This window comes from Lampris incognitus, chromosome 8, assembly GCF_029633865.1.
Source record: "Lampris incognitus isolate fLamInc1 chromosome 8, fLamInc1.hap2, whole genome shotgun sequence".
In the NCBI taxonomy this organism is placed as follows: domain Eukaryota; kingdom Metazoa; phylum Chordata; class Actinopteri; order Lampriformes; family Lampridae; genus Lampris; species Lampris incognitus.
The window spans coordinates 53,576,694-53,604,473 of NC_079218.1; the positions used below are offsets into that span (position 1 = coordinate 53,576,694).

General features: G+C 43.8%; 2 protein-coding genes across 4 annotated transcripts in view; both read right to left on the reverse strand.

The window, feature by feature from the left end:
• Positions 1-15,322, reverse strand: part of LOC130116868 (E3 ubiquitin-protein ligase RNF167-like) — a 42,117-nt gene extending 26,795 nt beyond the window's left edge. Inside the window, exon 1 of one of the 2 annotated variants that reach the window (XM_056284953.1) lies at positions 15,066-15,322. The gene's annotated coding sequence lies outside the window, so the exon portion shown is untranslated. The remainder of the gene's footprint in view (positions 1-15,065) is intronic. The other variant, XM_056284954.1, reaches the window with a different exon arrangement.
• A 5,971-nt stretch (positions 15,323-21,293) lies between these two features.
• LOC130117335 (AP-1 complex subunit beta-1) overlaps positions 21,294-27,780 on the reverse strand; it is a 111,707-nt gene continuing 105,220 nt past the window's right edge. For both annotated transcript variants that reach the window (XM_056285551.1, XM_056285550.1), the window contains exon 22: positions 21,294-21,709. In XM_056285551.1, the coding sequence (XP_056141526.1) occupies positions 21,635-21,709 (75 nt within the window). In that variant the 3' untranslated portion in view covers positions 21,294-21,634. The remainder of the gene's footprint in view (positions 21,710-27,780) is intronic.

The following is a 27,780-nucleotide window of genomic DNA, read 5'->3' on the forward strand; positions in this document are numbered from 1 at the left end:
TTATTTATCTACTAAACCAGCAGGTAGTGTCCTATTTCTATGGGATAGCTGAGTAATTGTATACAATCGAACTTAAAAGAGTTGCAAATTACAGAAGAACCACAATAATTTTGCTCCCTGTTTAATCCCTATTAATGCCCATCTGTCAGATGAGTACAAAAGCAAACCTCTTTCAAGATGCAGTCTGGCAAAGTGGTTATTAGTTTTCTCCAAACATATTTTTGCTCAGTATGCCTAAATTATAACACTACTCTCTTCATATCAACATCTTTTTTTTGTGATCAAGTGTTTTAATATTAGAAATCATATTTGAAAATAAAATGCACAATACACAAGTGGGAATACAAAGACAGAAACCTTGATAGACAGATTACAATACAAAAAAAAAAAAAAAAACCCTCCCACCCCATCCCCAGAACCTACAGGACAATGCTGGAAAGACCAACAGATTCATTTATAGAATGACTATAACCAGAGCCTTCAATTTCTCAGTGGCCAGAAGCCATTGATTCAGGTTGTCTTCCTTTGGCCCCATTTAAACGGGCAGATGATTGTTCCATGTAGATAACACCGAAAGATGTGAGAATCCAGTTGGTAATAGAAAGTTTGTTGGATTGTTTCAAACACATACCAATGAGTTTTTTAGCCCCTGTTAATCCTGATATGCACAAATTGTTAATTCAGAAAGGTCATTCAAGATCAAAGTGGGTACAGATACAGGCATGGTTACACAGAACATATCAGATAGATGGGTGGCTACTTCCCTCCAAAAGTGAGCTACAGTTGGACACTCCCAGAATATGTGGGAAAAGATTCCATGGACCCCCTGAGGGCATAGGGAACAAAGGGGATCAGTTGCAATATCCATGAGGTGCATTCTCCTAGGAGTGAGGTAGATTCTATGCACACAGTTTAGTTAAATTTGTTGATGGTCAGGATTGCAGGAAGGCAGCAAAATGTTAGCCCAAACACAGTCCCAATCCAAATCTGATTCTAAGTTCACTTCTTCATTGCCTGTCCACAGAGAGTTTATTATAAGAGGCTTCAAGTAATTTTGAATTAAGTGCAGAGGCTAAACCTTTACAGGCCCTACTGGAACGGATCATTCCATGGAATGGATGTTGTATTAAGGGTGGATTCCACAGCACACCATGAGCAATGAAGGAAGCCCTAAGCTTCTAACAAAAGAAGAATCAAGTGCCCGGTAGGTTATAACTGTCTTTAAGGTCCTGAAATAATCTGAGACCACCGTTGTTGTAAATGTTACCCAATATATGGATGTCTCTCCATTCCCATAGTGAAAAATTGACTGGCCAATGCCCAATAGGCGGCTGCTTTTTTTTTTTTTTTTAAATGGAGAGTTGCAATGCCATAAACAATGAATTTAACACTATTTTTGTGCTAGATGCCACATATGTATCATTTGCATGATAACAGGGCTGAACCGAAGCTGACACTGTTTAACTGAAATACTTGTGTATGAATGATATCTTGTAATCTCCCAGCAACTGGGCATGCACAAGCCAGTGCATTCTTAGTGCCGGTCCCATGCATGGATAAATTGGGAGGGTTACGTCAGGAAGGGCATCCAGCGTAAAACCTTTGCCAAATCAAATTTAAGCAGATCATAAATCAGCTTTCACTGGAAGCCATAACAACATGTACTGTGGCTCTGCTGAATTACAGAAGCTAAGCAGGTCAGGAATTGACTAGTACTTGGATGGTAGATCTCCCGGGAAAACTGAGTTGCTGCTCGAAGTGCTGTTGGTGGGCTAGTTGGGGGCAGTCTTCTCTCTGGTCCTAATCATCATCATCCCCTCTGGTTGTAATCGTCGACAACAACGACAATCCGAATGCCTCAGTGAGGTGATGCACCACTATGCAGTAGGAGATGCCGTCCTTCGGATGAGATGTTATAACCGATGTCCTGACTCACTACTACTAATACTACTACTACTTTCAGCTGCTCCCGTTAGGGGTCGCCACAGTGAATCATCCATTTCTTCCTGTCCTTTGCATCTTCCTCTGTCACACCAGCCACCCGCATGTCCTCTCTTACTACATTCATAAACCTCTTTGGCCTTCCTCTTTTCCTCTTCCCTGGCAGCTCCATATTCATCATCTTTCTCCCAATATACCCAGCATCTCTCCTCCACAAATGTCCAAACCACCTCAATCTTGCCTCTCTTGCTTTGTCTCCATGCCGTCCAACCTGAGTTGTCCCTCTAATACACTCGTTTCTAATCCTGTCCTTCTTCATCACTCCCAATTAAAATCTTAGCATCTTCAACTCTGCCACCTCCAGCTCCGCCTCCTGTCTTTTCATCAGTGCCACTGTCTCCAAACCATATAACATACTGGTCTCACAACCATCTTGTAAACCTTTCCTTTAACTCTTGCTGGTACCCTTAAGTTGCAAATGACTCCTGACACTCTTCTCCACCCACTCCACCCTGCCTGCACTCTCTTCTTCACCCCTCTACTGCACTCCCCGCTACTTTGGACAGTTGACCCCAAGTATTTAAACTCATATGCCTTCATCACCTCCACTCCGTGCATCCTGACCATTCCACTGTCCTCCCTCTCATTCACGCATAGGTATTCCGTCTTGCTCCTACTGACTTTCATTCCTCTTCTCTCCAGTGCATACCTCCACCTCTCTAGACTCTCCTCAACCTGCTCCCTACTCTCACTACAGATCCCAATGTCATCTGCAAACATTATCATCCGAGGAGACTCCTGCCTGATCTCGTTCGTCAACCTGTCCATCACCATTGAAAACAAAAAAGGGCTCAAAGCCAATCCTTGACGTAATCCCACCTCCACCTTCAACCCATCTGTCATTCCAACCGCACACCTCACCACTGTCACACTTCCCTCATACAAATCCTGTACCACTCCTACATACTTCTCTGCAACTCCCAACTTTCTCATACAACACCACAACTCCTCTCTCGGCACCCTGTCATATACTTTCTCTAAATCCACAAAGACACAATGTAACACCTTCTGGCTTTCTCTATATTTCTCAACCAACATTCTCAAAGCAAACATCACATCTGTAGTGTTCTTTTTGTGACATGAAACCACAATGCTGCTCGCTAATCGTCACCTCGACTCTTAATCTAGCTTCTATTACTCTTTCCCATATCTTCATGCTGTGGCTGATCAACTTTATACCTCTGTAATTGCTACAGTTCTGCACATCGCCCTTGTTCTTGAAAATCGGTACCAGTATACTTCTCCACTCCTCAGGCATCCTCTCACTATCCAAGATTGTGTTAAACAATCTAGTTGAAAACTCCACTGCCATCTCTCCTAAACATCTCCCTGCCTCCACGGGTATGTCATCTAGACCAACTGCCTTTCCACTCTTCATCCTCTTCATAGCTGCCCTCACTTCCTCCTTGCCAATCCACTGCACTTCCTGATTCACTATCCCCACATCATCCAACCTTCTCTCTCTTTCTTCATTCATCAGCCCCTCAAAGTACTCCTTTCACCTTTTCAGAACATTCTCCTCGCTTGTCAGCACATTTCCATTACTATCCTTGATTGCCCTAACCTGCTGTACATCCTTCTCAGCTCGGTCCCTGTCTAGCCAATTGGTACAAGTCCTCCTCCTTTCTTAGTGTCTAACCTCTCATACAACGGATCATATGCCTTTTCCTTTGCCTTTGCCACCTCTCTCTTTGCTTTATGCTGCATCTCCTTGTACTCCTGTCTACATTCATCTCTCTATCCCACTTCTTCTTTGCCAACCTCTTCCTCTGTATACTTTGCTGTACTTCCTCATTCCAAGGCCAAGTCTCTTTGTCTTCCTTCCTCTGTCCTGATGACACACCAAGTACCTTCCTACCTGTCTCCCTCACTATTTCTGCAGTGCTTGCCCAGCCATCCAGCAACGCTTCACTACCAGATGGTGCAGGTCTTAACTCCTCCTTGAACTCCACACAACAGTCTTCCTTATTCAAATTCCACCATTTGATCTTTGGCTTTGCTTTCACTCACTTCCTCTTCTTGGTCTCCAAAGTCATCCTACAGACCACCATTCGATGCTGCCTAGCTATGTTCTCCCATCACCACCTTGCAATCTCCAATCCCTTTCAGATCATGCCTTCTACATAAGATATAGTCCACCTGTGTGCACTTTCCTCCACTCTTTTATGTCATCCTGTGTTCCTCCCTCTTCTTGTAATATGTATTCACCACAGCCATTTCCATCCTTTTTGCAAAATCCACCACCATCTGTTCCTCCACATTTTTCTCCTTGACACCATACCTACCCATCACCTGCTCATCACCTCTGTTCCCTTCACCCACAGGCCCATTTAAGTCTGCTCCAATCACCATTCTCTCCTCCTTCAGCCACTTCATTCAACTCACTCTAAAATTATTTTCTCTTCCATCTCACACTCAACTTGTGGGGCATATGCGCTGATAACATTCATCAATACACCTTCAATTTCCAGCTTCATACTCATCAATCTGTCTGACGCTCTCTTCACCTCCAGCACACTCTTGACATACTCTTCCTACAGAATTACCCCTTACCCATTTCTCCTCCCATTCACACCACGGTAGAAGAGTTTAAACCCACCTCCAATGCTCCTGGCCTTACTCCCTCTTCCACACACAGTATACCTACCTTTCTTCTTTCCATCACACCAGCTAGCTCTCTCCCTTTACCAGTCATAGTGCCAACAGTTCTGACTCTCACCTCCACACTCCTACCCTTCCTCCACTGTGATAATTAAATATACCATGTGATGATATTATAATTTCGACACTGGATAGGTCGATGCCCGGATTAGCAAGAACTGCCACCAGCACTGTTTGCCGAAAGGGTACCGGTGGAAACTATGCTACTATTGGGCAAAGGAGAGGGGGAAGATATGTCCAGATGTAGCGGGAGAGGAGGAAGGGTAGGAGTGTGGAGGTGAGAGTCACAACTTTGAATGTTGGCAGTATGACTGGTAAAGGGAGATAGCTGGATGATATGATGGAGGGAAGGAAGATAGATATAATGTGTGTGCATGAGACCAGGTGGAAGGGGAGTAAGGCCAGGAGCATCGGATGTGGGTTCCAACACTTCTACTATGGTGCGGCTGGGAGGAGAAATTGGGTAGGAGTAATTCTCAAAGAAAAGTATGTCAAGAGGTTGTTGGAGGTGAAGAGACTGTCAGACAGAGTGATGAGTATGAAGTTGAAAATCGAAGATGTGATGATGAATATTGTCGGCGCAAATGCCCTGCAAATTGGTTGTGAGATGGAAGAGAAAGAATTCTGGAGTGAGTGGAATAAAGTAGTGGAGAGTGTAACCAAGGAGGAGAGAATGGTGATTGGAGCAGACTGCAATGGGCATGTTGGTAAAGGGAACAGAGGTGATGGGTAGACATGGTGTCAAGGAGAGAAATGTGGAAGGACAGATGGTGGTGGACTTGGGGAAAAGGATGGAAATGGCTGTGGTGAATGTTTTTCAAGAAGAGGGAGGAACACAGGGTGACGTATAAAAGTGCAGGAAAGTGCACACAGGTGGACTATATCTTATGCAGGTGGTGCAATCTAAAAGAGACTGGAGACTTCAAGGTGGTGAGAGGAAAGAACGTAGCTAGGCAGCATTGGATGGTGGTCTGTGGGATGACTTTGGAGATCAAGAAGAGGAAGAGAGTGAAGGCAGAGTCAAAGATCAAATGGTGGAAGTTGAAAAAAGGACGACTGTTGTGTGGAGTTCAGGGAGGAGTTACGACAGACACTGGGTGGTAGTGAAGAATTCCCGGATGGCTGGACAACTACTGCAGAAATAGTGAGGGAGACAGCTAAGAAGGTACTTGGTGTGTCATCTGGACAGAGGAAGGAAGACAATGAGACTTGGTGGTGGAATGAGGAAGTACAGCAAAGTGTACAGATGAAGAGGTTGGCAAAGAAGAAGTGGGATAGTCAGAGAGATGAAGAAAGCAGACAGCAGTACAAGGAGATGCAGCGTTAAGGCGAAAAGAGAAGTAGCAAAGGCAATGGAAAAGGCGTATCGTGAGTTGTATGAGAGATTAAACACTAAGGAAGGAGAAAAATACTTTTACCGATTGGCTAGACAAAGGGACCGAGCCGGGAACAAAGTGCAGCAGGTTAGGGTGATGAAGGATGGCGATGGAAATGTGCTGACAAAGGAGGAGAGTGTGTTGGGATGGTAGTAGGAGTACTTTGAGGGGCTGATAAATGAAGAAAATGAGAGAGAGAGAGAGAGAAGGTTGAATGATGTGGGGATTGGGAATCAGGAAATGTGGTGGATTAGCAAGGATGAACAGAGGGCAGCTAAGAAGAGGATGAAGAGTGAAAAAGCAGTTGGTCCAGATGACATACCTGTGGAGGCTTGGAAATGTTTAGGAGAGATGGCAGTGGAGTTTTTAACTAGACTGTTTAACAAGCTTGGAAAATGAGAGTATGCCTGAGGACTTTAGAACAAGTATACTTGTACCAATTTTCAAGAATAAGGGTGATGTGCAGAGCTGTAGTAACTTCGGGGGTTAAATTAAGAGAAAAGGTGATGATTGGCGAGCAGCAGTATGGTTTCATGCCACGAAAAAGCACTACAGACGCGATGTTTGCATTAACAATTTTGATGGCGAAGTCTCTGAGCAGGATAAGTGGTTTGGATAATGGATGGATGGAAGTATAGAGAGGGTTAGAAGGAGTTACACTGAGTCTTTGTGGATTTAGAGAACGCGTATGACAGGGTGCCGGGAGAGGAGGTGTGGTGTTGTATGATGATGTCGGAAGTGGCAGAGAAGTATGTCAGAGTGGTGCACAATATGTATGAGGGCAGTGTGACAGTCGTGAGGTGTGTGGTAGAAGTGACGGATGGGTTCGAAGTGGATGTGGGATTATGTCCAGGATCGGCTCTGAGCCCGTTCTTGTTTTCAATGGTAATGGACAGGTGGACAGCTGAGATCAAGCAGGAGTCTCCGTGGACTATGATGTTTGCAGCTGACACTGCGATCTGTAGTGAGATTAGGGAGTAGGTTGAGGAGAACTTGGAGAGGTGGAGGTATGCACTGGAGAGAAGAGCAATTAAAGTCAGTAAGGGCAAGATGGAATACATACTATGCATGAATGAGAGGCAGGACTGCAGAATTGTCGGGATGCAAGGCGTAGCAGTAGCGTACATGCTTGATATGAATGCAGACCGTAGCTGTCTGAAAAGCAGATGATCTCACGTGGCACTTCAACATTATGCATGCTGCCAGTTTTAATGCCAACCACCCCACAAAATCAGATCACTGCGAACAAAAAAGAGCAAATATGATAACATCATACAAGCACTCCATTTCTACTATCTGTAAATCAACATCGGCACAAGAGAGTGCAACAGCTGCATCACTGCATGTATCATGGAACCTTGCTAAAGTTAAGAAGCCATTTGTTGATGCGGAGTTGATTAAAACGTGTGCAATTGATATACGGTTGGTGAAGTTTTAAATCATGATGAGAAAAACGAGAAAACGGTTTTGGAGCTATTAAAGTAGGTGCCATTTTCTGCTAACACGGCAACAAGAAGAGTAGAACTTTTAACAGAGGAATGCTTTTCCAATCAACTCACCTATTTGAAGAAAGCAGAAGCCATATCACTAGCCATAGACCCGTCCTGTGACTGAACTGATATGGAACAGCAATCTGTGTATGCAAGATTTTTTGATAGGAGGACCACTGGGAAGAGCTACTTTGTTTGCTTCATCTGCTTCGGTACACAACTGGGGAAATCATCTTTGATGAATCTGCACAGTTGTTCGAGAATAGCTTGGATGTGAGCAAAATTGTGTCCATTGTCACCAATAAATAGTGAGCCAACACAAGGGCTTGGTAAGCAGGCTTGCCACTGTTAATCCAGCACTCTTTCATTGCATTATTCACAAATCAGTGTTGTGCGCTAAACTGTGTGGGGAAATGAAAGAGGTGATGGATACTCTGACGAGACCAGCAAATTTCGTTTTCAAGAGTTCTATTCTGCAACATCGCCTTTTCAGAGCATTGCTGAAGGAAATGTTAGTGAAACCCAAGGATCTTTTGCTGCATAATGATGTCGCTGGCTGAGCAAAGACCGTGTGTTGGAGAGGGTGTGCAATGAGCTTGTGTCATTTTTAACTGGACTGCGGAGCCAAAAAGCCCAGGAATCAGAAGATTTTAAGTGACAATAAGGTGATGGCATATGATATTTTTTGTGTGACATCATGTCTCATCTAAATCACCTTAATCTGCAATTACAAGGCAAGAACCACACTGTTGCAGACATGTACAAGGCGGTTGAAGCTTTCCGGTCAAAGCTGAACCTTTTGGAGAGAGACATTCATGGAAGAAAGTTACACTTTCCAAATCTGCGGGAGCATTGCGAGATGATTGAAATGTGGGAGGATTCAGCGATGAAGGATTTCATGATGAGCCTGGCAGAAAACTTCCAAGGAATGATTTGAAAGCTCCCCTAAACTCCCAGCTGACATCTTCCTCTTCCTGAGATACCCATTCTCTGTTTTGGCTGATGGCCAGTGGACTGAAGAGGCCAAAAGGCAGGTAGGTAGGTACCTTCCATAGATGAGGCAACTCTTCAGATGGAGGTCTTGGAGATGAGAACATCTAATTTGCTCAAAGCACAACACAAGAATGTTGGGGTGAGTGACTTTTGGATCAATGTGGTTCCCCAAGCTCAATTCAAAAACATGAGCTATTGCAATGCTCCTACTCACAATGTTCACCTCCATGTACATATGTGAATCATCGTTTTCTTCAATGAACTCTTACCAAGAACCAGGAAAGAAACAGACTCTCCAAAGCCAGTGCCTCAGGATTTCTACAACAGAACACAGCCACAACATCAGAAGGATAGCCTCATCCCATCGCTCTAACTTCTCTCACTGATTGTTGAATGAACTTTTTAATTTATTCTCTCACAATGTTTTTTGTGTCATTTTTAACCGTTTTATTTTGTTCTGTGAGGCACTTTGTAACCCTGTTTAGAAAAGTGCTGTACAAATTAAGTTTATTATATTATTATTCATTTTTGTCCATTTGTCTATAATTAAATGGTTAGTTTTGGGCTTATTTTGTTTCAAGAGTGTTTTGTTTTTTTTGTTTTTTTGCTTGCATGACCCTCAACACAGGCTTTGAGAATCCCAGGCCTAAATGACTACTACTGATATTAATGACAATGATAAAAATAATAAGCATAATAATCACAATAGCAGCAAAAACATTTGCACATAAAAAAAAACCTTTACTGGCGCAATGAATCCCCCCCCCCCCCCCAGATGTTTTGGCCCTTGGCTTGGCATGCATCATATTATTTGGCCCTAGGGGAAAACTAATTGGGGAACCCTGGTCTATAGGGTCTGAAAAAGCTGAACAGAATTTGGAAGGATGCTGTCTAGACCAGGTGATGTCCCCCTCTGCTTATCAAATGTCGCCGCTTTAAGTTACTCTAGAGTAATTGTTTCAGCCAGTCATTGTGAGTCATCCCCAGCAAGACATGGTAGTTCCACTTTACTGAGGAATCCCATTTTCATTTGTCAAAAGCTACGTCTGACTTGTACAGATTAGGGTAAAAAGAATGGAACGTTTTGTTGGTCTCTATGGAATCGGTTGTTACATCACCGTTCTCTGCTCTAATAGCCGGTATACCAGCAAACTGCTCACAAACCCTGATCCTCATGGCAAGTAAATGATTAGGTCTGGAGCTATGGAAGTAATGGCACTGCCTGGCTCTATGATTGAGAAATTCTGAACACTGCCTGAGAATGACATTGATATATTTCTTAACTAACTTCCATTGCAAGTCCACTTGTTTGGTATAATTTGCCTGAAGTGAAGCGCCATGCTTTATGCAGATTGGATGCAAATAGTGTGGAATTACTCCTTATGAAACCTTTAACAGAGTTCTACAATATCATTGGATCACTGACTGTACCTGCATTGATCTCCACAAATTCTCTAAGTCCCTCAGTAAATTGAGACCTGAAGTCATCGTTTTTTAAATAGTGTAGTATTTATCTGCCACCTAAGAGTACGGGAGGATAATGTAATAAAAGTAGCAGAAAGAAGGACACATTTATGATCCAACAGTGCTATCAGTAGTAAAGATATGTCTACATTAGCAAAGAGTTGAGGGAAAGCAAATAGATAGTCCATCCTGGAAAAGGAATTGTGCCTTGACGAGAAGAATGAGAAGTCTTTCATAGAGGGGTTGACTATGCACCACATGTCAACCAGCCAAGTATCTTTGGCCCAAATCTGTAAATCCCAGCATATTGTTAGTTAATGTGTTGTAAAAATCGACATCAAATGCATTGGGTGTGTAAGCAAGCACACACCTGAGCAATTTTCCTGCTAAAACATTCTAATCTGGCAATGACCAACCATCCTGCTGTATCAGACCACACATCCACAACCTTAATTTTCAGACTAATCTACCATCTATAGCAATCCCTTTCGTCTTGGTATCAGCAGAGGAGGATGCTATACCATGGTAAAATTTTAACAGCAAGCCACCTAACATCAATGTTTAAAAGACTGAGTCTCACTTAACAATGCCAAATTGACTTTCTATCACCTTAGTAACCCTAGAACACTGCATCGTTTTGTGTGGAGCATTGTATTCCGCCTGTATTCCAAACTAACGTAGTTAAATTCACCATGATTTCTGGTGCTGGTATACATCTGCGACTGATTTGAGGTGCAATTTATTTCAGTCAATGAGAAGGCTAGAGATCCCTTAAAGGTCCTTCCCCACATTTAATTATCTTAAAAGTAAAATACAAATAAACATAAAACAATTTGTAATAAAGAAGAACATATACCATGAAAATTTAAACAACCCTTACAAAAATGACACCCCCCCACAGTAAAAGCCCTCCCAACAAGCAAACACCTGTTTGCTGAAAAGCCCACCCCTACCGATAAAGCAAAATGTTCAGTAATCATAGGTGGATAAGGTCAGCTCAAATTAAACAGCCCCCCCACAAACCCATTGTACAGATTGAAATTAATTCAAACTGATGATCTATGACTGAGATAAAATCTACTGAAATTAACAGTTAGAAACGTTAGCAACCTTGTAACAAGTCTACCACTACTCCTTTCGGCTGCTCCCGTTAGGGGTCGCCACAGCGGATCATCCGTTTCCATTTCCTCCTGTCTTCTGCATCTTCCTCTGTCACACCAGCCACCACCTGCATGTCTTCCCTCACCACATCCATAAACCTCCTCTTTGGCCTTCCTCTTTTCCTCTTCCCTGGCAGCTCCATATTCAGGATCCTTCTCCCAGTATACCCAGATCTCTCCTCCACACATGTCCAAGGCAATCACATGTCCAATCAATCTTGCCTTACTTGCTCTGTCTCTAAACCATCCAAATTGAGCGGTCCCTCTAATATAATCGTTCCTAATCCTGTCCTCCTTCATCACTCCCAATGAAAATCTTAGCCTCTTCAACTCTGCAACCTCCAGCTCCGCTTCCTGTCTTTTCGTCAACGCCACTGTCTCCAAACCATATAACATAGCTGGTCTACAACCATCTTGTAAACCTTGCCTTTAACTCTTGCTGGTACCCTTCTGTTGCAAATCACTCCTGACACTCTTCTCCACCCACTCCACACTGCCTGCACTCTCTTCTTCACCTCTCTTCTGCACTCCCCGTTACTTTGGACAGTTGACCCCCAAGTATTTTTTCAACTCATGTGCCTTCATCACCTCTACTCCTTGCATCCTCACCATTCCGCTGTCCTCCCACTCATTCACGCATAGGTATTCCATCTTGCTCCTACTGACTTTCATTCCTCTTCTCTCCAGTGCATACCTCCACTGCTCCAGGCTCTCCTCAACCTGTACCCTAATCTCGCTACAGACCACAATGTCATCCGCAAACATATTAGCCCACGGAGACTCCTGCCTGATCTCCTCTGTCAACCTGTCCATCACCATTGCAAACAAGAAAGGGCTCAGAGCCAATCCTTGATGTAATCCCACCTCCACCTTGAACAAGCAATCTTGTAACAAGTAAAATAATCAAAGTGTAAACATTAAAATATAACAATGAGAAAGGCACAGACGTGATATTTTAACCATGTGTTGATTTCAAACTGAGCCTATTATGTGCCAGTTGCTGACGCTATTTGACATTAGCATCTGATTCGCCAGGTTTGAACTAGTATACTGGTATACTGATATAAAGGCAAGTTAGCCGACTTACTAAAGTGTATCGATCAATGTCCGTACAAAGACAACAACAACGGACACGTGTTAGAGCTCAAAAGTACAACAGGCTTAAAGGCTTAGAAAAAAATATCTCAGATACATGTCAGAGTTCAGAGTTATTCTGAAGGGCACCACTGGGTTGAACGATTCAGTGGGGGGTCCGTCCTCTGCTGTATCTGGGCTTCGTTTTTTGGCGAGAACAGCCTCGGTGCTGGTCGCAGTCAGCATCAAAAGGAGCTACCGCTCTATTGTGGGGTTGACATGAAATTCAGAAAGACCTCTGCTTTTTGCTTCTTCTGGTGGGTTACTCAGAAAACTATGCCGTCTTTAAAATTTGAGAGTTACTGGATCATCACCATCATCATCGACAGTCAGTCAAAGCGAGTATGACTGTCCTCTCCATTGGGTTGTCTACTTGAGGGTCTTCAGATGGCTGTAGAGGCCAATCTGCGATCCACATACTTTGGTTCAGTGTGGACAGGGGAAAGAGGTAGTGGTTGAGCCTTTTTCTCTCTCTCCTTGCGGTGCTGTCACTTTTTCTCTGCGGCACAGTGGAGTTCAATTTCATGACGTGCAGCTCCTTCCTGCACAGACTTCCTTCCAGGAGCTCCTACCCAGTGCAATGTGTTCAAAGTTGCTCGATGTGATGTTGAAATTCTTCAGACTGGTCTTGATACTGTCCTTGAAATGTTTCATGCCGGATACAGTAAAAGGACTCAACTCCTTTCGCCTGTGCGGTGGCCATTACTTGCAAGAAGGTCTGCCAACACTTGACTGTGTGGTCTCTGTAGTCTGCCAAAAACCTGAGATTGTGTCCTTTGACAACAAAGGGATGCTTCCTCGCTGCTCGAATAATGGTTTGGCGTGTAGTAAAGCATAGGCAGCAAAAGATGAGGGTACAGGGCCTCTCCCCATGCCTCGGGCTGGCACCATTGTAGATCTTATGAGCACGTATGATGTCTGGCTGCATATCTTTTAGGAAAGGGAACCACTTTGGGAGTGTGCGCTCCAGACATTGCACTGGGTTGGATCCCTCTTCTCCCTTCGTCAGTTCAAGCAGCCAAATATTGCAGCGTCTGTTTCGGTCCTCCATATCCGCCATTTTGCATTCTAACACCCTCAACTTTTTCTCCAGAGCTGAAAGAATGGCATGGCTGTTCTTGATATCAACTTTCAAGGTTGTTACCGCAGCGTTGATTGACTTGATGCTCGCTGAGAAAGAAGGATAGGTCAGACTGTATAGCACTAAGTTTTCAGCAGTGCCTTGAACCATTTCGTGTACACAATTTAGCTTAGATATCACATCGTAATTCCACTACCGACTCTGCTATGGCCTGGATATCGGGATCTTTTGAGACTTTGCCTGATCTCGTAGCAGGTTTCTTTGTTACATTTAACATCGTTGACACTTACCAAGTATTTAAAAGTGAAAATGATGATAACCTAATGCAAAATAACGTATTTGTGGAGCAAACGGGAGAGAGTGAAAAAGCTAAACTGACATTTTTTCCAGCCGATCACCTGAAGTCCTGCATATCAACATCTTTATGATGACGAATCGAGCAAGGATTCAATTTATAAGCTCTCCAAAAGTACTTGATCACACTGAATCAGGAAGTTAATAGATCTATGTGATGATTTTGCTTTTGTGAATTCACACAAGACACATTTTAGAGTGGCAGTTCCAATAATGTTGGGAGTAGGAAAAAATAAATACAATCATTGACGATAATATTGGGTCATATCTGATATTAAGATTAAACTTTCCCTCCTATTTCTTTCACAGTTCCGTCACTGTGTATAATAACAGTTAGGCCATGATTTTATATTTAATTTGTCAATTTCTAATTGGAATAAGCTTTGCTATTTTACAGATATGAGCCCTCACCTCACAAAACTTTTTTGTCTTCCAAATAAATATTTTAAAATTTTTTAGAATCCGTTTTGCTAACACTGCGCCAACTTTTACTAATGAATTTTGGGTGTAACTATCGAAAAAGATGTAAATGCAATTGTCATTCGAAAAAACTAAACCAAAAAACAATTCTATTATCAAGTGCCCCCTATTCTGATTACCAGCCATGCGAATAATCGATCAACTGGGAACATGGGAACAATTTAGGGCAGCGAATCGATGGACGTTAAATTTACGGCAAATACCAATGGTACATCAAAATCTGCGCCCTGTCAGATTATGTGACTGCCATTCAAACGTGCTATTTCGGCCGCCCCAGATGCTAATCCTAATCTTGGCCACACAAAACTCGCGTCTAAAACTAACTACCTAATGCCTAAATTACACCGTATCCAACTGCAATAACCTGGCCAAAAAAGTGTGTTTAAATAGCAGGGTCATACAATCTGACGGGTCGCAGATTTTGTTGTTACACTGGCAGACCCAGGTGCGCTCAGATTGACACATGATTTGAGGATTCAGAGGTCAAGATTGTTTGTGAAAAAAACGAGCGGTACCATAAATGTCAGATATGCTGATGAATCAATATTTCCCAATTTGTTGTTTTTTGCTGGCTAGAATTAGTGATTTGCTCTTGTGACTACACTGAAACGCTGTCAAAATGTGAACTCTAGCAACTATTCCAGCCTGCGACACAGCTTTCATGTCTGATCCATCACTCATTGGCTTCTATTGTAAAAGTACACCGATTGCAATAATGGCTCTTCTCATATCCTATTCGAAACAGCAACAATACAGTATATGTAAACAAATTATTTTGAATATAGCACGGAATCTGAGCGGGCCGCGGAAGCCAACAGTAAATGAAAACAATAAAAGTGTGGAGCTATTTTAGCTAGCTAACGTTACGTACCTTAGTGTTTCAACCCCGGTAATATCGGTAACTTTAAGTGTTATTCCAAATGTCTTGAAAGATTTCCTACATGTCAGTTTATGAACTGACCAAAGGTATTTTCACTTGAAACCACTTTTTTTTTACGACTCCAAACAGGGATTAATTTAACTGAGGTTTGTCACCGTTTGTTGGTTTCTCTGATAGACTACTACATTTACTTTCTCCGTGGCGTATCTAGGCTAACGCATCATATAATAAAAAGTCCATTGTTTTAAATTGACAATCATCACCATTCGTTTTAAATGAGACATTACGTTTCTACACCAAACTGCATATTAGCCTATAGCTAGTTACATTTCTAGTGGTTCTTTCTTCCTTGCTTTTTCCTTGTTTGATGGCGTGTCTTTGCACCAACATCAACACAAATAGCGCCCCTACCGAATGGGATGCTAGCTAGAATTGGAAAACGATAATTACCCATTACCCAAACAAGGGGGCTCCTAGTAAACTGTCAAATGGAAGGAAGAATTGCCTAAAAAACGTAATATCTCCTCGTCTCAGAAGATAACTTTGACTCCCCGTCAGCATTTCGGAGCATTTTTTTTCCGAGATGAAAGACGGCCTGAGTACACGGGGGTGGGTGGATGAATGGATGGATAGATAAATAGATAGATAGATAGATAGATAGATAGATAGATAGATAGATAGATAGATAGATAGATAGATAGATAGATAGATAGATAGATAGATAGATAGATAGATAGATAGATAGATAGATAGATAGATAGATAGATAGATGACCGCTCTACATTGACCCAACTTGTCAAAATAAGATAGACTGTAAAATGTATATTGTAACGTGCACGGATAAGTAGACACGTTGGTCCTTGGCTAACGGGTCGGACCCTTTAGTCGACTGGTTAACGTTGTCGCTTGCGGTGCAAGAAATACGGGTTCGCGTCCCGGCTGTGGCGACGGTATCTCGGACTGCCCCCCGAATTCGCTACATCGGTGTCAGAAGTGGGATGGAGCGACCGTAAGGCCATCGGAAGCTTAGGCGCCCTGAGCCGTGAATTGTAGCCAATTAGAGTGAGGCTCTCTAACACACCGAGGGGAGAGAAAAAAAAATAAAAAAGGAGAAGAGAAGCAGTGTGCGAGAGCTTTGCGGCTGTGTGTCGGTCGCTGAACAAAAACATTTTTCTAATGGAAAAAAGTACTGTGGCGAATTCTACTAGTGTTCCTGCCCCAGTTCATTTGCCTATTACCCACGATGCAACTGAAGTGTCGATGTTTTGGTTATGTTGTCGGATATTGAACATGTTAAAAACAGGCATATCTGTTACAGATAGCAGGGATGTGGTGGAAGGTAATGGGGACGTTATGAGAGAAGTCGCTGTCAGCGAGCAGTGTAACTCCACTACAATCCAACGTGGACGCCATTCAGGCCATCCCTGAGCCCAGCTCGGCCGCCCAGGTCGCCTCCTTCCTGGGTATGACAAGTTACTACCTGAGGTTTCTTCCCCAGTACTCTGCGACCACAGCCCCCCTGCGCCAGCTGCTGCGTAAGGACGAGCCATGGGTGTGGTCAAAGGCATGCAGTGACGCTGTGCGTGATCTCAAGACTCAACTGACTTCACCACCAGTGTTGGCTCACTTCGACATCTCCAGCTCCACCTTTGTGACCTGTGACGCATCAGCCACAGCGATAGGGGCTGTGCTGTCTCAAACCCAGAACGGTGTGGAGAAGCCCATTGCCTTCGCCTCCCGTGCCCTCAACCTGACCGAGCAGCGGTACTCCGTGGGTGAGCGTGAGGCGTTAGCCTGTATCTGGGCTTGTGAAAGGTGGCACCTCTACCTCTATGGCCGCTCCTTCACCCTCAGGACAGATCACCAGGCCCTGACAGCGCTGCTGTCCACATCTGGGACAGGCCACAAACCCCTAAGGCGGCACCGCTGGTCTGACCGCCTCCGCCAGTACAACTTCAGCCTGCAGTTCACCCCAGGCAGAGACAATGTTGTCGCCGACCTGCTCTCTTGCTCTGTCTCAAACCCAGCTCCACAGACGGACACTGACTGTGTGGAAAAGGACATTGTCCAAATGCTACACACACCCTTCCAGGCCACTGTCTCTCTGCAGGAGCTGAGGGCAGTCTCCGAACAGGACCCTGTCCTCTCCCAGCTCCGCACCTACATCCAGAACGGCTGGCCTCACAAGGTCCCAGAGGAGCTGGCTGCGTTCGCCCGAGTCAGACAGGAGCTCTCCTGCTGGAACGACACCTGCATGGCACGTGGGTTTTGCACGGTGGTCCCAGCTGCTCTCCGTGCACGTGTTTTGAATACGGCGCATGAAGGCCACCTGGGCATTGTGAAACTGAAACAGCGCTGCCGAGACCTGGTGTGGTGGCCGGGGATAGACAGAGATATTGAGGCTCTGGTGAAGGACTGTTCTGCCTGCCTTGTGAGTGGCAAGACTGGCCACCAGGCTCCCCCACCCCTGCAACCTCTCGCCTGGCCCTCTCAGCCCTGGGAACACCTGCAGTTGGACATTTGTGGTGAGATCCATGGAGTTCCCCACCACCAACGCTTCATGGTGGTTGCCTACGATCTACACTCAAAATGGCCTGAACTCACCACTTCCGGCACTGTGACCTCACAGATCATCATCGACTTCCTGGACTCTCTTTTCTCTCGCTGGGGCCTCCCAAAAACCATCACCACTGACAACGGCCCTCAGCTGGTCTCTGCTGAGTTCACTGCTTATCTCGAAAGCAAGGGCATCCGTCATATACGCACTGCGTACTACCAACCCCAGGCCAATGGCAGCATTGAACGTTTTCACCAGTCACTGAAGAACGGCCTCAGAGCACACATGGCCCAAGGGTGCTCTTTCACGCAGGCCATCCGTCACACTCTGCTGCACTATCGGGCCACACAGCACTCGACCACAGGCGTCTCCCCAGCCTCTCTCATGCTAGGCCGGGAACTGTGCATGCCCCTTGACAGGCTCCGCCCCTCCACACCTCAGGCACCTCCCTCTGGGGTCAGAGCCTCAGTCACTCGTCAGCAGACGCGGATGAAGCAACGGTTTGACCAGTCAAAACGAACCAGGGTGCCAGACATCAATGTGTCAGACTGGGTCAGGGTCCGCAGGCCCCACAGGGACAATAAAATGGCTTCATACTGGTCCTCTCCTCTCCAAGTCACCCGTCAGCTGGGCCCAGCCACTTACCTCCTCAGCGATGGCACTCGGTGGCACTCCAGTCGTCTACGGAAGGTGTCAGCTCCGCCACACACAGCTGGTGACACAACCTTAGCCATTCCCTCAGCATGGCGAGACGCCCCGGGGCTTCATGCAGCTCCTACACGGGCCCCAGACATTCCTGGGCCTCAGCTTCCCCTGCCTTCTCCCTCCCCACCTCGGCCTGCCCAGCCTCAGGCCGCCCCACGACCTGTTCGCACACGTTTACGCCCTGGCCACCTAGAGGACTTTGTGTCAACCTTTCATGTTTGAAATCCTGCCGGGGGGGGGGGGGATGTTATGTCTGCACACATCGACAGTGCTGCATTTGATTTGGTGCTGTTCTATTGTGCTGGGATCGATTGGTGATGCCTGCGGGCTCTGGGTTGTTTGATCGGGTCTGCCTTTGATGCTGTGTCAGTCTAAATAAAGAATGCCACGGAGAGGTTGTGTCGAGAGACAGCGCTGTGTCCTGAAGTGATTTAAAAATACAATAGTAGGCAAATAGATAAGGTCGCTGTGATGAGAACTACTGCGCCCAGCATGCTGTGTAGTTAAGAGGAGGGGCACGCAACAATATGTCTGAGTGCGGTTCTGTACTGGGGCATTGTTTAGTCCATGAGCAAGACCACCGATTACAATAAATCGGATGGGCAATTTCTAGTTTGTGTTTTTGAGTTGCTACACATCTCTAGTTCATGGTTTGGCATGATAACCATTGCAGACTGGCAGCTTAGTGATGGTTATCATGCATTTAATATATGGACCCCTGTAGTGGAAATACGAGAATTGTGTATGGTGCTTGTTTGGTATTATGGGGCTTGTGGACTACTTGTTGACTACTCAGCCCCCCTAAATCAATCTAATATATTCCTAAAATGTTGGAGAACTGAAAAAAATGTATTAGTTGCCCAGATAAAATCTGAGACTTTTACAGCCTTCTTTTATGTAATTCTGCATAGGCGGATATCAAAATTATGATTTTCTTTTGTGTATCTATTCACAGCAGTGTAACTAGGTAATATTTACATTATTTTAGACACCAGATTTGAAATCTGACAAGTTTTACCTTTCATCTGGTACCAGATTTATGCCTGTAGCCCTTATAGTTTTGGAGATATACTTATTTATGTGTATGCATGTTGTTTTAGGCGAAATTTCGCCTGAATTCGATCAAGATTCTAGGTGAATAGGATAAAAAATTTATTTGATAGATATCACTATGAAACTTCCCCAGTTTATTACCAACTTAAAAACAAAAAAAATGTATTGCAAGTTTTCTGGGATTCCATGTTTTTATATGACCTGAATTGAAATCTCCAGTTAGCAGAGGACCATAGAACTGCATGTGGAGTAGCACCCCATGCTTTAAACAAACATGTGCAACCAAAACCCTAAAGGGGCATCCTGATGGGACGTCCTAGGTGTGAGGTGAGGTTCAGGTGCTTCAGGGAAGTGAGAATGTCACACATAGCGGCTTTAAAGAACTATATCATGAAGGCTAAACAGTGATATACACATACGGTAGTTCAGACTGAAATGGACATTTTATTGACATAAGAGAGTGTACAATCAAAGGTTTACAATAAGGAGTGACGTATAGGAGGGTTACAGAAACCATACTATATGAACCTTCCATTCTGTTAGGTGCCATGGTAGCTTGTTCTGGTTAAGTGCAGGTTAAATGAAATGCTATGAATTCAACATCATCATCTAAAAACTTTGCACATTAAAATTTTTTATAGCCTTAACTGGGCTTTTTAACGGGACTGAACAAGGTGAAGTACATCTCAGGTAAAGGTTTATATAGTCTTAATTTCACTAGGCCTTTTTGCAAAGCACACCGTATTACTACAATGCACTGTGTACACAAGAATTCTTGGTCCTTTGTTGGTAAGCAAGCGCTATGTTATCTTGTTTATTACACACCATGCCAGTGAAAGGAAATTCATTTTAAAAGCAAACAAACACAAACTTGGCATTTGAGGAGGTTTTCTCAGTGTGAAAATGGTTCTGGTTAGGCTGAACTGGGACAGCAGCATATGGAGTATTAATAAGCCATTTTACTCTATAGAGAATGCATTTGAACCAGTTACATAAATTCCAATTCAATACATTTACAGCACATTACTGAAAGTAAAAAATAAAGCTGACAGTACAGCTACATAAAAGACAATAAGATTATGCAAATGAATGGCAATATCACTGCATGAAGTTTAGTACACCCATGTAGCTGCAGTAGACGGAGCAATTATAAAAACAATTAGGCATAAAATGATCAGCTGCAGAGGTCTTAAAAAATGGCACTTACATGCAAACACAACTAGCTGTGAAATTAAGTGGTTCCCAAACAAATAGCAGAATGCTGATCCTTTAAAGCCTAATGAATTAACAATGTCAAGTTGTCTTGTTCTCACTTCCTGACCACCACTTGGGCCAGAATTACTGGCTCAGAGGTGCCAACTGTTAGCCTTTGTAAATACTAAAACTGACAAGCAAATACCATTTCAGAAAAAAGTGCAGATACCTCTAAATGGAATATAATCTTGTAATGTAAAGATCAAGTCTGGAGTACCTGAAACAGAATGGTTATCAAAAATACAAATAAAGAAAAGGCGATAAACAACTCTGAAAATCTAAAAAGACAAAAAGCAATGGAGTTGAGGAAATTTAGATTTCCACTCAGTTTCACCATCAATCACGTCTTACAACATTAAGACATCTACAAACAGCGGGGAATGAGATACATCTAGTTTCCACAAGGAGGTAAACTGGAAGGTGAAGTTAAAGAATGGAATGCAGGTAAATGCCGAAACAAAGGAGACACCTACATCAAGTGTGCAGAACTTCAACTGGAAGAATGCAATGTTTTTATTTAAGGAGAAATTCCATCATTTTGTGATCAGTTGATGATAGACGAATTTTTAGGTGGCATCCCAAAATCTGGGATGGGTTCACACATTTGGGAATAGAATTCATAGTATATAGCTTACATATTTTCTACTTCCATTAAGTCATTGAGCGACCACTCAAGAATACCTCAATCTACTCACTTGCATCCAACAAGAAAACTCTCAGTGTAGAAAACCCTTTTGATATACAATATGTTGGCGATCACTGCATGGCCTTGTGTTTACTTGTATTTGCATTGCCTGTGAACGGACTGAGTGAGGTTAAACTAAGGTAAATGCACCCAGCTTTCTTTCAAAATGATGTGTATCCCTTGCAGAATGTGGTGTTTCCATTGTTTGGCAGTTATTTGTACATGGAAGCAAATACTATGTACTGCCATTTGTCTTCATGAAAAAAAAAGATGGGTTGAGAGGTACACAGAGGAACAGAGCAAACTTCAGTTCTTCAGGACTGAGTCATACACCTGGTAAACATACTGAGACACCTCAGGAGCCCGGCATTTTAATGACAGCTGTGGAAGGAGAGAGAGAACAGGGAGATTTTGATCAACTTCTGCTGCTAAATAAACTCCTGCCCAAACAATTTATTTCTCTTAAAATGAATTTAAAAAAACATACATACAGAGACCAAATCTGACAACTGTTTTGAATGACCTGTAGCCATACATAATGGCTCTTAAAATACGGTCCAATCTTTAGCTATGCCAGAACTGTAGATAAAGAGTGTAAATTCACATATTACACAAAGCATAGGCTGGAAAAAAGCACGTGAACCATGATTTTTAGTAACAAGTAGGACCTCTTTTGGCAAAAATAACCTCAACTAAAAAAATGTGTACACTATTTTATAGATGCCGCCATATTTGGTATTTTGGCGTTGTATCAGTGGAGAGTGGTGTGCATTGTGGGATAGCCTGGGGACATTAAAAAAAAACATGGAAAACCATGGTTGAATGTAGTGATGTGGATAACACTGAAACATAGAAAGTTTCTGATTTGCGGGCTCATTTAATGTCTTTGGGTGTACCTGCAGGTGACCAATGCAAAGCCCAGTTAGTTGGTAAAGAAAGAGGAGAAATCCCACATTAAACAGGCCTTGGTTAAGTGTGGTATCCTAACTGGGCGTTTGTCAAAACCAGAAAGACGCTCAAACAGTTCACCAGCCGATTGAAGGGAGGAGAAGGACAACAGCTGTCTTAAGTGTAAATCAGGGTTGATTCCTTATGTGGCAGGAGTGTCGAAACAGCTGAGACATATTTTCCAAACACCGTGTCTCGGTTGCTTTCAAAACCCAGAACATGCTGCGCCAGAAACTGGTCCACCCCAAGGATCGGGTCCCCCAGCACAAACAGAGCAATATAGTGTACGCTGTTAAGGATTACCATGAATTGTACATCGTGGAAACCAAACAGACTGTGGTGAAGAGGATGGCAAAACACAGAAGAGCTACCTTGTCAGGCCAGGACTCCGCGGTCTACACCCATCTATAGGCCAGTGGCCACTCTTTCTAGGATGAGAATGTGCACAGACCCCATCACCACCACAGACTCTTTTAAATTCCTTGGAACATACATCAGCAATAACCTGATGTGGAAAATTAACACTGCACACCTCACTGCAAAAGCTCAACAACGACTTTACTTTCTTAGGCAGCTTAAAAAATACCAGATCAAACATAAACTTCTCGTTCTGTTTTACTCAGCCATTATCGAGTCCATCATAACATCTTCTATTACAGTATTACAGTATGGTATGGCAGGACGGACAGTCAAACACTGAAAAAAAAACTGCAGCAGATTGTCAACAAGGCATCCAAATCAGGTAACCCACTTCTCTCAGTTGAATCTCTACATACTCACCGGACTGTAAAGCGAGCAAAGAAGATCATTTCCGACCCCTCACATCCTGCTCATCACCTCTTCCAACTCCTTCCCTCAGGGAGGCGCTACAGCTCACTGTCCACTAAGACTAAACGCTTCACAGTTTTTCCCCCTAGCCATCAGGACTCTGAATTCCTCGCTATGGTCCCCTCCTCACACACCACTGGCATGCATGCTATCATTCACCTATAGTCCATGGGCCAGAGCCCAAAATTTCCTATTTCGGTACACTCAAGGTGGCAAAACTTACTTATAATTTTTGAAAGGATCCATGTCTGTAGATGATATTTTGGTATGATAACAATTCCTGAGTGGCAGCTGTATCACAGTTATCAGCTCATGAAGTTAACCACCCCCTAAAGTAAATTGCATTTTAGACGCTGGTGCATATCCTGGTTTAGCCTCATGGTCAGGACATTTTTCAATGTTCTATAATATTGTCTTTGGTATCATTTTAAAGGGGACCTTCTTAGCTTTCATTCAAGCCCTGTTGTGGATATTTCTCACAAATATAGAGGTCACTTCAGCTCTTCAACCCGTCAATAACACACATCTTTCTGCAATGTTCGCCTAAACTATATACTTTCTTTTAGCCCTGTGGCATCTAGGAATATCAGGGACACAAAACACAAAAACTGGAATACTCACAGGACTGTAAAGATTCAGGAAATGTATAATATACCCATACTATTTCATTGTGTGAGGTGATTGTGAACCTTAAATTAGAAGGGCATTATTACTAAGAAACTAACTAGACCAAAGCCAGTTAGTCCATGGGTCAGACCAGATATCGATATCACCCAAGGTGACACAACTTCACTGGTGGCATTTTATTTGGTACACTAACAGAAGTAAAATAATACATGATAACCTTTCCAAATGAGCAGCTATTTCATTTTTCTTTCAGGAAACCTGTTTCTGTGACTCTCACGATTGTGTATTTGCCCAGATTTTTACAAATATAGCATTTCAACACCCCTGGTACTGATTAGCCTAGCTTAAACTCTGGGACAGTTCTTAGTTGGCCAACAACCAAGGATAACCAGTACTGTGTACTTCCATTCATTGTGCTAAGCTAGGCTAACGTGCAGCCAGATAGCTTTCTACTAAACACATATAGAGGAAACTGGTATCTATCTTCTTGTCTCACTCTGGAGAAGATTGTAAGCTAATTTCCCATAATGTTACCATGTTCTTTTAATGTATATGTTAATATGATTAGTTAAAGTGGCTACGAGGAACTTTCATCTTGTGTTGATTTTAGCGGCCTCATGTGGACAAAATACAGCTGTTGCATAGCAACTAGGTAATGTATCTATTTGTGGCTATGTAAGATAAATAATGGTAATATGATGCTGGTGAAGCAAAGTAAACTTTGTTTTAGTAGTGTTCATACACCTAAGTTACATGTATTTGTTTGTATGTGGCAGGTGAAAACTGACTGAATATGGCCACTGGTGAACAAGCAAGTTTTTACCAAATACCAAAGCGCCCACTGGTGGAGTGCATTATCCACTGTTCTGATGATACAGATAAGCTGGTTTCACTACAAAGTGTCGACTCATGGAGAACTCTGCTCAGGGCAGCTCAGATACGAAATCATGCACCAGTTTTGAAACTGGCAAAAGACATTCCTGAGGGACAGATTCCAGCAATCTACTACCACAGAAAGTGTCGCAGTATCTTCACTATGAAGCAAATTCTTGATGGCCTCCTTGCAAAAGAAAAGAAAAGTTGTGTCTCTGCTGAAGAGAAACAATCTAAGAGAGTAGCTCGACATGCTCCAAGTACATCTAGGACTTATGATGCAGAGTGCATATTTTGTCAGAAAAACAGCAAATATTCCAAGAGACAGAATACGAGAGAAGTACTGGTGCAGTGTCGAGAACTGCGAGCTGATGCAAAGATCAGGAGTGCAGCCACAAAGAAAAGGGACAGCAGAATCCTTGCCATTGTGAGTAGAGACCTTGTAGCAGCTGAAGGGCACTACCACAGGTCATGCTATAGACTTTACACCAAAGAAGAGGTTTCCAAAGGAGAGGTTGCCAGCAATGAAGATGATGATGCTGCAGCCCAGTATGAAGCTGCTGTGAATAAGGCATACAATGAGCTGTTCCTCTTCATCAGGATGGAGCTTTTTGGCAATCCTCAAGTGATGACAATGACTGATCTCTCTTCTAGACTGGTAGCTTCAATGAACTCCCAAGGCATTGCCCAAGTCAAGGAATCAACCAAGAAGCACATAAGGTGAAACCTGGAGAGTGAGTTTGCTGGAGCCTTGCAGATATTCCCTGATGAGAAAGGAAAATTCCTCCTCTATCCCGATAACTTGTCCATGAGGGAACTTGCCAAAGAAAATCAGTCTCTCAAAAGGGAGCTGCAGACCCTGAAAAGTGTCAGTGCACAAGATGTTATAGCCAAAGCAGCCATCAAATTGAGAGCAGACATTAAAAGTCAAGATGTTCCTCAAACCTGGCCGCCTGAAGTCAAACCAGAAGCAGAATCTCCTACCATTCCAGAGTCGCTCATTATCTTCCTGTACTCTCTACTCACAGGCTCAAATGATCCTGATCATGCATCCCAGAGAGTGCAGTGCCTTCTGCAGTCATTTGGCCATGACATAGTATATGCAGTGACATGTGGAAATACCAAGCCTTCCAAGCACATTGTTCTGCCATTCAGTGTCAAATCGTTGACAGGAAATGTAGTGTTGATAAACATCCTCAACCGACTTGGTCACAGTGTGTCCTATTCACAGATGGAAGAGATCAACACTGCCCTGTGTCTCCAGAAACTCTCATCATCAGGGAGTGGCATTGCCCTTCCAGCTAACATCCATCCTGGCATATTCACAACTTTAGCCTGGGACAATATCGACCGTCTTGAAGAAACTGTCAGTGGTGAGGGAACATCTCACAGAGTCAATGGGATTGCTGTGCAAGCAAAGCCAGTCAACCCACTTCCTGTCCAACCCATGCCCACTGTTCCCAAAACAAAGAAGAGAAGCATTGATGGACCCCCACCAATGTTACCAACTTACAATGCTGGACAACGGGTAGGGCCACCACAAAGCAAAAAGTCAGATGCCGATACTGCAGCCAATACTAAGCTTGCCAGAGAGAAAAACCTTCTTTGGGTCCTAGCACGCATGTCACAACAAGAAGAACAGTCAGTCAGCAGCTGGACAGGCTTCAACATCCTGACTCGAGGAGAGATGACGGTCATCCCCGACAATATAGGCTATCTGCCTACCATCAAGGCTCCAGCGACACAAATGTCTACTGTCAACGAGGTGCTTAACCAGTCACTGAGCATCATGCAGTGCTTAGGCCTGAGGAAGATTGTCTGTGTCTTTGACCAAGCCCTGTATGCGAAGGCTGTCGAGATCACATGGAAACACCATGACAAGTTCCATGATATCATCGTTAGGCTTGGGGTATTCCACACCATCTGCACACTGCTGGCAATAATAGGAAAGCGTTTCCAAGATGCTGGACTCAAAGACCTCTGCATTGAGTCTGGCATGATTGCAGAAGGCTCAATTGCTGGTGTTATGGATGGCCGCAAGTACAACAGGGCAGTGCGACTACACAAGCTCCTGTATGACGCTCTCATGCGACTGACCTTGAATGGTTTCCTGTCCTGGTTGGAAGAAACTCACAGGAATGACATGGTTCACCTGAATGAGACACTGAAGACCATTGACAGCCTTGGGAAAGAAGTCTCACAACATGCTTTGAAGGAGGTCCTCGAGAACAGCTCTTGTACACGCATCATGGATCTATTTGAAGTCTACCGTGAGTTCCTTAGAGGTGGAAACGGCAGCCTCTCGAACTTCTGGATGTCCTATTTGGACATGGTTGAAATCTTGTTGGGGCTCATCCGAGCATCCAGAGAGGGAGACTGGATGCTACACTTGGCTAGCATTCGAGCAATGATCCCATGGTGCTTTGCTTATGACAGGATGAATTATGCACGCTACCTCCCCTACTACTACGCCCAGATGTCTGAGCTGCCCATCACACACCCAGATGTGTACACAGAATTCATGGAAGGAGGCTTCTCAGTCCAACTGGGCTCCACCAATCCCTTTGGCCGAATCCCTGTTGACCAAGCTATAGAAGAAACGGTGAACAAAGACACCCAAACAGCTGGAGGGACAAAGGGATTCAGCTTGAAGCCAGGAGCTGTGACCAAATATTATCTCACAGCTGAGTATAAAAGCATGTACCTCAGACAGCTGAGAGACCTGACAGGTCAAGGCAGGTGCAAATTGTCTCATCCAGATCTACAGAGTCTAAGGATCAAGAGAGATGAAGCAGATGTCCAGTCTCTCATGGACCTTATGGAGAATAACTGGCTCAATCCTATGTCCCCTGATGAGATTGATTTGGTTAGCCTCTCCACTGGCAACATGGCTCCACCTGATGTGACCATAGATCTCTTGAGAGCTCTTGAGAAAGCAGAAGAGGCCTACCAAGCATTCCAGCAAACAAGGTTAGATGCAGACCCACCACCTGTGAAATTCCACGACAAGATGACCAAGCAAAGTCTGAAAACATTCTCCAATGTCAGCACAAAACAAGCTTATGGAAAGAAAGCACAGGATGTGGTTCTGAAGGCAGATAGAAACCTTTTCAGTCACATGATCCTGGTGGCTGAAAGCAGGAAGGTGAATCTGAAGGATGTCCTTGCCTACCCAT